This window comes from Apostichopus japonicus, chromosome 22, assembly GCF_037975245.1.
Source record: "Apostichopus japonicus isolate 1M-3 chromosome 22, ASM3797524v1, whole genome shotgun sequence".
NCBI classification, from domain to species: domain Eukaryota; kingdom Metazoa; phylum Echinodermata; class Holothuroidea; order Aspidochirotida; family Stichopodidae; genus Apostichopus; species Apostichopus japonicus.
The window spans coordinates 18,100,149-18,112,750 of NC_092582.1; the positions used below are offsets into that span (position 1 = coordinate 18,100,149).

Consider the following 12,602-nt stretch of genomic DNA (forward strand, 5'->3'; position numbering starts at 1 on the left):
GGGGTTACTTGTATATAAGGCTATATACATACATAATACGTGCATGCATGGTATTCATTAATGAGCTTTCCTTTTCAGTGTACGTAGGAAAACCTTGTTATGCTTCGACCGTCTGCGCTGTCATTGTAAAGCTAGGAGATTTTAGTACATGTTTTGGGGTCTGGAGATTCAGAAGAATGCCAAATCCTGGCACAAACCACCGTATCTGTGGATTTCGGGCACAGTGCTTTTCTTAGATTAACCTTGGAAGTTCCACGGGCAATAACATTTCAAAACCGCGTAAGTTTGAACCTATCCTATGGATAGTTACTACTTTCATGTTAGGCTTAACATTAGCCTTCCTTAATTTGTTAAGAGTACGTGACCCAGATCATAGATCTAAGTTAGGCTAGCCTAGTACTTAGACCTTCACTTTCGTCATACCCATGATTTCAATGTTGAACTTGAAATTGTGACCTGTTTTATGAAATTACGATATGCTTTGAAGTAGGAGTCTGACAGGTTTTGTTTTTTAGCCATCTCACCACTAATCGTAGATGGTTTTATTTCAGCAACAGGTGTTGGTGTTTATGTTCTCTAGTATTACTGGTAAGATTTTTGCCAACATTCAGATTAAGTACACATTGCAAGTTCGTTTGCACATGAGAGTAATAGCAGTACTCCTCTAGAACTAGTAGTAATTTACAGAAGTTAACCCCTCTTTGCCAAATGTAAGAAAAAATTGGTAATTTTCAAATTTCCTTGGCTGGAGGAAAATGAAAATTGAAATGTCTGGCCATGCAATCAGCATCTTTGCCATTTTGGTCATCTTTTAATAGCCTATTGATTACAGAAAACTGTACAACAACTTTTTCAACCCATTCTGTTGTTCAGATCGACTCAATTGGTTTCATATAAGTATAGGCCTACTTGTCAGTAACATTGGATGTTTTTTAGCACGTTTCACTTCCTAATGTTGACTGAGGTGATCCCAAAATACAACAAAATGCCATCCAACACAAGATCTACCCTTATACAGTGTCCACTGAACATTGAAAAACAACGGAAAATTAGTATTTGGCATCTTTTCAAAAACTGGAAACTCTGGTGCTGGCAAATAGTCTTTTCGTAAGTTATTCATAGCATGTGGTTGAGTTGCATCTGTAATTTTTCAGAAGGATTGTTAGATTTTTAAATTTTTTTTGTATTTGATTAATTTTTGTTCATAACTGTTCATCATCCTGTGAAATTATAAATTTATGAATATTCAGAAACTATGCAGTATAAATATTAGCAAACTACAAATAGAAAATATAGCTTACAAATTTCAAAAAACAAGTGTTACAAATATATGTCAAATGTTCTTATTATGATTAATTAATATATATGCTATGTCTCAGCCATAAAAAATATTCAGCAAGTATTAATGGAGAGTCAGCAAATGCAGTGTATATTAAATGGTTTGTTGTCACTGGAAGAAAAGAGACCTTTCTGCTAAATACTTTATAAACTTGTTTTGAGCTTCATGTCAGTAAGAACCCCTTTGGATTGTGTTGGAACATCACATACACTCTATTTTTGTACACAGTAAAAAATATTGCCAAAAGTGTGCTCTCAGTCTCCTGTCAAGAAAAAAGGGAGGGCGTATTAAATCTTTTTGTTTGATTTTTCTATTTGCAAGTAAGAGGTGAAATAACGGAAGGCCTCTCAAGATGGCAGAACGCAGGGTTAGAAGAAACCTTGAAATCCAGGACAACCTCCTTCGTTTGGAGTAAGTACAAGTTCAAATCCAACTTTCCTTCCTTGTTCTCTTTTCATGTTATTTGTTTGTTTCCTTACCAGGTGCTTGAATTTTTGTAAAGAAAATGTATAAGTGTAATCATCCTTAGCAGAATAACAATAGAAATGCCCAAAGCTTTTGGCATAGTGTAATTTTCAAACAGAAACTAGCCATATGAAGTAAGAAAGTTGTGGGAAAGATCAGATCTTGTAGAGTTCAGATAGCGGTTAGTTTATGTTTATAATGGGGATTTAAAAAACAGTAACAAAGAAGTACTGAAATTGAGAAACAGAAACAAAAGAAAATGTTAAGGTGTGGTTATTTCCTAAACACAATAGTACAAAAACCCACTTGTAGAGTTCAGATAGCGGTTAGTTTATGTCTATAATAGGGATTTAAAAACAGTAACAAAGAAGTACTGAAATTGAGAAACAGAAACAAAAGAAAATGTAAATACAATTTGTCACAGTGTCAAAAAAAAGATAAAAAAAAAAGATTTTTTTCCCCCTTCTGTTGTGAATAATCACGCAATCTTCTTGAGCTCACGCTTGCAAAAAAAAAGAAGAACAGTGTCGTGATGGTGTAGTTATTTCCTAAACACAATAGTAAAAAACCCACTTGTAGAGTTCAGATAGCGGTTAGTTTATGTTTATAATGGGGATTTAAAATCAGCAACAAAGAAGGACTTCAAATACTGAAAACAGAAACAAAAGAAAATGTTAAATACAATTTGTCACAGTGTCAAAAAAAATATAAAAAAAAGATTTTTTTCCCCCTTCTGTTGTGAATAATCACGCAATCTTCTTGAGCTCACGCATGCAAAAAAGAAGAAGTACAGTGTCGTGAAGGTGTGGTTATTTCCTAAACACAATAGTAAAACACCCACTTGTAGAGTTCAGATAGCGGTTAGTTTATGTTTATAATGGGGATGTAAAAACAGCACACAGAAGGACTGCAAAATACAGAAACAAAAGAAAATATTAAATACAATTTGTAACAGTGTCCAAAAAAAAAAAATCTTTTTTTCTTTTGTACTATTCTGTTGTGAATAATCACGCAATCTTCTTGAGCTCACGCATGCAAAAAAGAATAAGTACAGCGTCGTGATGGTGTAGTTATTTCCTAAACACAATAGTACAAAAACCCACTTGTAGAGTTCAGATAGCGGTTAGTTTATGTTTATAATAGGGATTTAAAAACAGTAACAAAGAAGTACTGCAAAATACAGAAACAAAAGAAAATGTTAAATACAATTTGTCACAGTGTCCAAAAAAAAAAAAAATTCCCCTTGGATTAAACTAAACCTTAATGCTCTCTTTAACAAAAAAACAACACCCAGCAAGAAAGATGAAAGTCAGGAGGCATACGACTTGGTGACATATGACTTCATGTTAGTTATCTGGCAAGAAGTTGTGTAATAATTTGTAACTGTTTATAAGAAATCAGCGGTGTACTATATAGCAGGGCAAATTTTTATGGAGTTTTTCCTGCTTTCGTCCCCCACCCTCCCGCCCCCCTTTGTGTATGAGTGTATCCATGTCACACCTTGGCTTATATACATGATATTCAAATCAAACAATCAGTGGATCCACCTTGTTGAGTACAAGAACCTTGCTCTTTTATTTTATGGAGATGAAAGGTCAGTTCAGGTCAACATAGGTCAAATTTTGAAAACACGGATATTTTCCTGCTTTGTCTCCCCTTTGTGTATGAGTGTATCCATGTCACACCTTGGCTTATAGTCATGATATTCAAATCAAACAATCAGTGGATCCACCTTGTTGAGTACAACAACCTTGCTCTTTTTTTTTATGGAGATGAAAGGTCAGTTCAGGTCAACTTAGGTCAAATTTTGAAGACATTGTGAATACCTCCCTTCTGACATCTTCTTCTTTTTCTTGGTTTGAAAATGGGAGTGCTCAGAAAAGATCACAGTTGTTGCAGTTTTCAAACATTCATCAAACATGGCGTTCTTCACAGATCATATACAGTATGCGAGTCTGTCGTAACACCAGGGTCTATTGTTCAAATGTTAATTCATTTACAGCTGTTTCCGTGTTGTCTTGCCCACAAGGACAGATATCCTTTGCTACCAATGTATGTGTACTTGGTACAGGTCTTTAGACATTAAAAATCCCTGATGGGTGTAGTGTAAAATGAAAGACTTGAAAAATTTTATTTGTTGAGGCACAATGTAAATATCAAAGGTTCATTTCCCCCAAATTAGATTTATGGCCTTAAATGACACAGTGCTGTTTTTCAGATAGAAAAAAAAAGAAAAAAAAAATTACATGGTTCAACACATACTTAGTGTACAGTTAATATTAAAAGAAACAAATTAATCAAAGAAAAACGTGAATCTTTAACCAGCTTCGTTGAACAAGTTAGTTGCTAGCAACACAGAGATAGAATGTGCTATCATTTGCAATCGTAGTCATTTTGAAGGTGTTACTCAATAATCTCTATTAAAAGCAAAAAGTAGCATAGGAAGGAATGATTTGAGGCTGGATGTTAAAGGGAATGGGAGTAGCAGTAGTGGTGGATTGGTCTTCTTTATACCATCTCAGAATGACAGGTTACATACATGTCGTTAAGGTTTGGGCAACCTTGCCCACATCAATTAGAATTTTTGCCTTGTGTATTATCAATCTTGAAGTACTATTTTGAAAGACCGGCTTCTAATATTTGAAGAAATTAAAGAAATGAAAATCTGTCATATACCTGTAATAGATTTACACAAACAGTGCTTTGGATCTTCTGACAGTATCAAAGATTCCGGTCAAATCGATCTAGCTTATATTCGAAATTTACAAATGGCTATCCAGTAACGATCTGAGTATTAGTGCAATATGAAGGAGACAGTACGAAGGAAAACAAAACTGTTTATTTAGAAAAGCTAGTGATTGTTAAGACACAAACAATAAAGGAAAAGAATAGAAAATACAACTTTAAGCCTCATTATGCATTCAATCCTGATGATCCAAGGGATCTTTTTTTGGAACTATTCTGTTGTGAATAATCACTCAAATCTGTAATATAATAAAGTTGAAATGATGGTTGAAGAGAAAAACTAAAGTATTGAATATTGACATACAGGGAGTATGATGAGGAATTGATTACGGATTAGGATAGGTTTTCATGGAGCCTAGCAAAATGTAATTGCTATCTATAGTACATAGCCTACATATGATAGCTACATATGATAGCTACATATGATACTTAGCTACATATGATAGCTACATGGTAAAACAAAGGATTCTACCCTTGAGAAAGCAACAGTACATATATGGATATTGTAAAAACATCTGTTTATGGATGACAACTTACTGTGATATATGCTTCTAAAGTTCCCCAAGGCAAGGGAAGGGTTTCGCCAATCACATTAGGTTTCCATTTACTCAGCCATTTCTCAAGTTATTGGCAAGATATTGCGCAAGACTGGGCGTGGATTACTGTGCGTTAACTTCTCCTTATGATTAAAGTGTTATATTGTCTGTCAGTGGAATATCCTTGAGATACTCTCACTCCAAGACAAAAAAAAAAAAAACATTAGCAAGAAGTTTGAAGCAACAAACTTGGTTTCAGGGTTTTATTTCAAAATGCGTTTACATGCAAAACCACAGCTTAATTGTTATGCTATACACAGACTATAGGGACTTGTGTGTGCCCTTTTAGTCCGAACATTCACGTCACAAGCAATTGTTAAGGTTCTTCACAACTTGAACTAGAAATAGTTTCTGTGGTGTCATTTCTTTGAGTGATGGTGGAGTCTTTGCAAAGATGTGAAATCTGGTGTATAAAGTCTTTCAACAGCTCTCGACAAGCAGTACCAGAGCTACTAATTTGTTTTATGTTGATATTTCATGAAAAATCACGTAAACATATTTCAAGACATTGGGTAGACGCAGTTGAGATCAAGTGGTAGACAAAACAGACACAAACTTAGGAGATATTAAACAGCAGAATAATTCATAAATTCTGAATTAAACCTGTACTTGGTAATGCAAGCTGCAATATGATTTTCCCCTGGTGATTGATATGTGTTTACATTGTGATCATATAACTCATATAATGTGCAAATGTATGTATGTATTTGCAGTGTTTACAATGATATCCTCATCACCTTTATGTGTTTTATTGATCTGCAATTTAGTGGTTTGAGCTAAGGTCCTTTATTACAGAGTGTATTCACGGAAATGTTGATCTTAATTTTGAAACCATGTCTAAGTCTTTCTTTATATCAGTGAAATCCATTTTTTGGCCTTGATGATCTTTAGTAAATCTCCAATGTTGTTTACAAGCTTATAAATTCATCAGACCATATTTGTCGTTCTATCATATTTCAGGACAATACTAAATTATTTTTAATCTATTAATTTTCTTTAATTTGGTTTCACTTTCAGTAACCTGAATCCATTCTATATGCCACCTGGTGATGTGGTAAGTTGGATATTTAGTCGTTTAACACACTATGATACTATAGCCTATCCATGTTGGCAATCCTGCTCACAGATGTAATACACTGTACATGTATATCATGTATGTGGCTATGAATTGAATATTATCATGTCAACAGTACTATTAAGAGCATACCATGTACAAAGAATTTAATGGCAAAGGCCTTCTATTTGGAAGAATGCCATATTAAGTACCTAAGTGCATCGCCCAATATACAAATACTCAAGTACTGTATACACTCGAGTCACTGTGCTATCTCTATGGTTACTTCATTACTTGACTCATGACATGTTACACACTGAAGATCATAGACCTGCACATGACAGGAAGTAGCTTAATTTTTTTTACTGGTAAAGGCCTTCTATCTGGAAGACTGCAATATGAAGAAACCTACTGCAATGCCCAATACACATGTATACTATGGATATTTCATAGCAAATGTGTTGATAATTGGGTGACTTTGCAACTTGTTAACATGAATATTCATGACTGGACAAACCCAAATATTAATTGTGTTTCAAATGACGAAACCCTACGGTTTCATCATTTGAAAAAAAATACCACCAGGGTATATGACAGGCCTCCCCTTGGAATAGTTAAACTGTTGTCAATGGACTCAAAACTCAACAAATTTGCATCAATGATGCTGTAGCATTAATATTCATCCAGCAAAGCTGCAGGGAACAGTTTAAATTCTCCGACTATTGTTTCTTCATTGTTTGAAATGGCAACTTAGTCAGTACAAAGTTTATATTACAATACCTTAACTAAAGCAATATGCTAATAAGTAGGGCAAAATTTTCTTTTATGGTCATCCGTGATGACCAAATTTCTGTAAGGACGGTCAAACTCAGCTTTGGAGGTCTTTCTGAAGCAGACGACTTAGCACCCCAAATAGGTAAAATAATAAATTGGTACCGTCCTCCATCACTTTGAAGATAAAAAAATAGTTGTAGGCCTATGATCCACCCGAAAGAGTGTTATCTCTGGCCCAAAACCTGCTGTTTTAATTCTCCTTACTTACACATCTTAGGGGAAGGGTAGTGGGGTGGGTGTTGTATATTTGCACTTTCTATGTTACAAAAAGGGACCAGACCAGAAAAGTATCCACTTATTTGTGGTTTCTCTACTTCCATCTCACTTTTATTATTTCGATACTCTATATTTACTGTTTACTGCATTTGACACCATTTATATTTATCCTATATTGTTCAAAATGTAGAAAATGGAATGTAGCAAATAAACTTGATTGATTAATCTCCTACAGTTGATATATTTATGATCCTTAATCGTTGTCATTTGCTACATTTTCTCGAACAACCAAATTTACCATTGGACGACTGAAAAGTAGGCCGTGGTTGTCTCAGGGACAACTAGAGAAAAATTGGCCTGATAGGATATGTATGGTTTAACTTAATACCCTACTTATACGATTGGCTATCCTGAAAAATTTCATTTCAGTTGAGACCCTTCATCGATGAATTATTGAAGAATATGGTGGCTGAGGCCATCGATTTGAAAGGGGAAAAAAATTTCAGAGAATCAGCTATTCTGTTGCACCAATGTTTGTTAGTGTATGTGCAACACATTTATCCACTCGGACTGGAGATCCCCGAAGATGAGAAACGGGTTCTGGAGATCCGTATGTTTAAAGCAGCGATGTCAGTGTATTCGGTGAGATGTCGTTTATGTTTTTCCTTTTCCAATATAAGATTTAATTTTATATATATATTTTTTTCATTCTTCATTTGATGAAGAATGGTAGATTGGTCATTGTAGATTGATTGCCGCTTGAAGTTGTCTTCGTATTATGAACAAAGTGAAACTCAAGTATGAGTGTGAGTTCCGTCAGTCAGGAAGTCCCAGTGAGGTTAAAATGAAACATCAACACTGGCATTCTACATTTAAGTAGACAGTTTATCAAACATCTTTTAGTATAGTGTATATCCAGCAGACATAACAATCTTGTTTCATATCATAAACCAACATTACAGCATGCATGGGCTATTACATTGTGGACTTTTTTTCTTCTTTTATGTGATAGTAAAAGGTTTTTTATTGCAGGAGAGGAGGGTTATTACAAAGGGGAGGGAGGGGGGGGGGATTGGGAGATGAGAGTCAACTGAAATTGAGATTCTTTGGATTTCTGGTCAAGTATCAAGTTTTTATAAAGGGACTTCATAATTATGGCAAAAATGCATTTGGTTTTATTTTTTATTTTTCCTTTTCTCTACAGGGCATATTTCAGTGGGCAATTGCTGAAGCTAAATTTGGTAATAAAGATGTTCATTGTATTTCTGTAATTAGAATACCAGAGTTGAGCTAGCATAAAACCAAAAGTTTAACCATACTGCCTTGACTATTAACTTCTCTTGTATTACTATGAATCAGAAAACTCAATTTCAAAATTATTTTCTTACATATTAAAGAATGCAGGTTTAACATGCATGGGTATGTTGGGTATGTGAAGAAAATATGTGAACTCTCTGTTAGTCTCAAGTCTGAACTCAGAGTAGTATATTACAAAAAATTTTTTTGAAATCATACTGATGCTAAGGTGATCACAATGTTCTACGTGCAAATGTTACAAAACATTCATTATATACACAATCAAGTTATATTCTTTTAAATTTTATCACCTTTTTCTCTTTAGCATTTTGTGTCCAGTGTTAGTAAATTTAAGAAAAATAAGTAAAAAATACTGTCAACATTTTTTTTTTATTGGTTTTATTTATTTTGTTTTCGATAGTTGCCGAAATGATTGACTTAAAAGATCAGTACACAGAGAGGAGGAAAGAGGCCCAGCTGATAATAACGGTGTCAAAAGCAGGATTGGATTTATTAAAATACAGAGAAAAAGGGATAAGCAAGATCGAACTAGAGAGACAACAGAGAATTCTTCATCGTTTGAATGTGAGTATATTTGTCTTCTTAATCTTTAAACACATCTAGTACATGACTGATTAATTGCAGCAATCTATGTCCACTATGAAAGGAAGCCAGAGACATAATGGCTTACTTCACGGAACTTTCTTAATACCAGCTCCCCATCTTCCCTCCCTCTCCATCCTCCCAGTTCACCATTCTTAGTTTATTTCCGCTTCTTGTCTCATATCCTTTTATTGAAAATCAGTAATTATGTTATTTATAAACAAGGGAACGTTTTGTTTGAAATACCTTGTTTCAAATGTTGAGACAATTTTAAACCATGTCTCGAAGAATGTTGATAGCTCTAGCCTGTGTGACCTGTGTGACTAATTTGTAGGTCTGTGTCACAGGAAAGTTTGAGGGTGCCATGATGGTAAGCCTTAAAGACCCTTTTGTTAAAGGATATTTTACATGGTGCAGTCAGTTAGCGAAATCTCTTGTTCATGTTTTTTCTTCAAATTTGTAAAATGTGTATCCTGGAACGTCCTGGATCGATATTGTGTCCATAGTAACAGAATCGTACTAGATTAGTTATCGAAATGATTATTTCCCTGCTGATATCATGCAATCTCTTTATCTTTCAGGGAACAGGACAGGAGGCAATGTTGAACCTGATGATAAAAGAACTGGACAAGGAGTTGGGACCGTATCAGGAAAGTGCTGAAGCTGAGGCCAATAAAACTGAAGCCCCCGATCTCGCCTGGATTCCAGAAGGCGTTAAGAAGCACCAGGAGAAAGTGGAAGCAAACAAAACGAAAAAGCAAGAGGTATAATTGTCTGTAATTACTTGGGATAGTTTTATTTGTATAGTAAATTACTGTCATAGAACGTAGTGCTTGTGAGGTTTTGCTGTCTTTTATTGGCATTTATATCTAAGGGCCTCGTAATTCAGGCTGTGCATTGGCTGAATTGCCAATAGATTTTAGTGATTTGTCAGTAGAGAGAGGGACTGGCATAAATGATCTGCCAGAACATAAAACGCAATAAGGTAACAATCGTCAGTTAAAGAGAAACATGTCTTCATCTCTGGCATTCAGAGCATCGTCAGGCTTATGGTGTACAACAGTATTCTGTTGTTACCTTTAGTGGAATATTTTTCAAGCCACATTTAATATTTTCAGGATGCCTCCCTACTGGCATTTCCATAAGAACTTCCTGACATAGCCAAGAATGACTGAATGGCATTTCTCAGTGAAGGACTTTGCTGTGTCCAGGCTATAGTTGATATGGAGATTCATACCTGGCAGTACAAACTTTAAAAATGATTGTTGGAGGCTAGAATCAGATTTTCTTTTATTTACATGTCATACAATAAAAACAAATATTGGCAAAAGCTTTGTGTGTGTGTTAAAGTAATGTAGGTTTTCAAATCTGACCAGACTTCCAGCAGCGTTAGAGGAAGTTTTCAAATCTGGTACCTGGCTTCCATTCAGAGGTGGTAGATTTACAAGTCACTTACAATGCATCATGAATATCACCCACCATCCCCTTTTCCACTATACAAACACTGGTTCCAGAGCTACCACACATAGTACGGTCTGCTGCCAAGCTTAAACTGTGTTACCATAGGTCCATGCTAGGTTTTATTGCAGCCTACACTAAAATTCTATCAAACTGCTTTTCAAATTATTATCCCTATTTTCATTGGAACATAATTCAATTGATGAAAATAGCATTTAAAAGATTTTTTCTTGTCCTTTTTTTTGTACTTCCACAAGTCAAATATAGTGATAAAGTAAAACTTTTATCCCAATTAATACAAACTTCTTCACAATCAAACTTCAACATTTAAAAAATGTAGATTCCACCTTACTACCCTAATGAAATCAATAATTATTCGAACTGGAAATTTGTAGCACTTTTTGTACAAACTGAGTGAGTAACAGAAATTGTGAGATTCTATCTCAAGATCAATTTTAAGAACACTTTCACTGTCAGCCTTGATAGTGCTGGGCACCTTCAGGTTACATTTGCATTTCTGATCTAATTTCCAGTTGTGGTTTTTAACAGTAGTGGCTTGATGCACTACAATTTGCAGCAGTTGTCTGCAAACTGTACCGTTGAAATACTATATGTGTTTAGAATGTCAGACTACATTTGTGGGAATTTACACTGCAGCCTAGTATAAACAGTGGAGTTCAAATAATACTTATTCCTTGTACAAAGTCTTACATAGAAAGATCTTTTTCTCTTCAAACATCACCCATTGATTAACATAAAATACTCCACCCCTCTCCTTGTTACCTTAAAGATTCTATTACATCATGTCAATTTTCAAAATATGGTAAATTTGGGCTAGAATTCAGACTGGATTTCATGGCTAAATCAGGCAAATCTGGTATTGGAATGGAGCTGAAACGCTGAGTGCTATTGCACCCTTTAAGAAGAAGTGAATCAACTGCTTATCTTCTTCCTCTTTGCACAGAAGAAGAAAAAGTCTCGTTCAAGGCCGTCTCGTCAACGATCAGACTCAGTAACCACTGTTTCTTCGGGTGAGTGAAACTTTTTTACTTCTCAAAACTGCATGACACAATTGTGGATGTGCTACATCTTTGCAAAGAACAATGATTTAACTTTCTTTGTTTTTATGCACCATTTTCAAAATGAAAATTCTGAACATTTTGCTTGGTTTTTGATTGGATTTGAGATCACCTTTTGAAATTCTCCTCCACTATCGTTCTCAGTGAACGATCTCATAATATAATTAGACTTCTAAGACTTTGTAAGGTGTTTATCTTAGCAAAGCAATTTGAATCGTTTTGTCCTTTTGATATGAACTTACCATTTGCAACCTCTTATTTGCCCATCTCTCCTTTGTGTCCGGCTATATTCCTATTCTCCTCACCTCTCTCTTTTCCTTCAAACCTATCCTTTCACTCCTCCTCCTTTCACTCCTCCTCCTCCTCCTCCTTCTCATCGTCCTCGTCATCATCATGATCCCTTTGATCCTTCCATCTCTCTCCTCCTGTAACAACCTGCCCCTCCGTTTAATACATCTTCTCTTCCTTCTCGGTCCTGTAACAACAACAGTTGTCAAGTTTATGACGTAGCCTGAATTTGCAGGCAAAGGTACATGACAGACAGTCACTCTATTTGTATCCCTTTTGACCCTCTTGCAGACGACACATCAAAGAAAAGAAGCAAAGGTCCGAGAAAGCCTAGTCAACATGAAGGAGTTGTCGGAGGTGGCGGGGATGCATCATCCTCTAAAGACGTGAAATTTGACGAAATGGACTCGGATTCAGAAAGCCCCACCAACACTTCAGGTATCGTAAATTTGATATTCATCTGGGATAAAATGACATCATCTGTGGTGACGGTCTTGAAGGCTGTGGAGTCATCGGCAATTCCATTACAGATCCGAATGAGCAAAGAAATTATTGGCAAGATTGGCATTTGGACCACCGAACCTCAGGACCAAACAAAAACTGAGCTGTTTAGTCCCTTGGTTTGGTGC

At 35.4% G+C, this 12,602-nt stretch overlaps 1 protein-coding gene across 3 annotated transcripts in view; it reads left to right on the plus strand.

The window, feature by feature from the left end:
* Positions 1 to 37: 37 nt before the first annotated feature.
* The window catches only part of LOC139963527 (3'-5' exoribonuclease HELZ2-like), a 50,381-nt gene continuing 37,816 nt past the window's right edge, over positions 38 to 12,602 (plus strand). For 2 of the 3 annotated variants that reach the window (XM_071964366.1, XM_071964368.1), the window contains exons 1-9: positions 38 to 279; positions 1,661 to 1,750; positions 6,163 to 6,199; positions 7,679 to 7,891; positions 8,454 to 8,490; positions 8,967 to 9,130; positions 9,730 to 9,912; positions 11,571 to 11,637; positions 12,265 to 12,411. In XM_071964366.1, coding sequence (XP_071820467.1) covers positions 1,692 to 1,750; positions 6,163 to 6,199; positions 7,679 to 7,891; positions 8,454 to 8,490; positions 8,967 to 9,130; positions 9,730 to 9,912; positions 11,571 to 11,637; positions 12,265 to 12,411 — 907 coding nt within the window. In that variant the 5' untranslated portion in view covers positions 38 to 279; positions 1,661 to 1,691. The remainder of the gene's footprint in view (positions 280 to 1,660; positions 1,751 to 6,162; positions 6,200 to 7,678; positions 7,892 to 8,453; positions 8,491 to 8,966; positions 9,131 to 9,729; positions 9,913 to 11,570; positions 11,638 to 12,264; positions 12,412 to 12,602) is intronic. The other variant, XM_071964367.1, reaches the window with a different exon arrangement.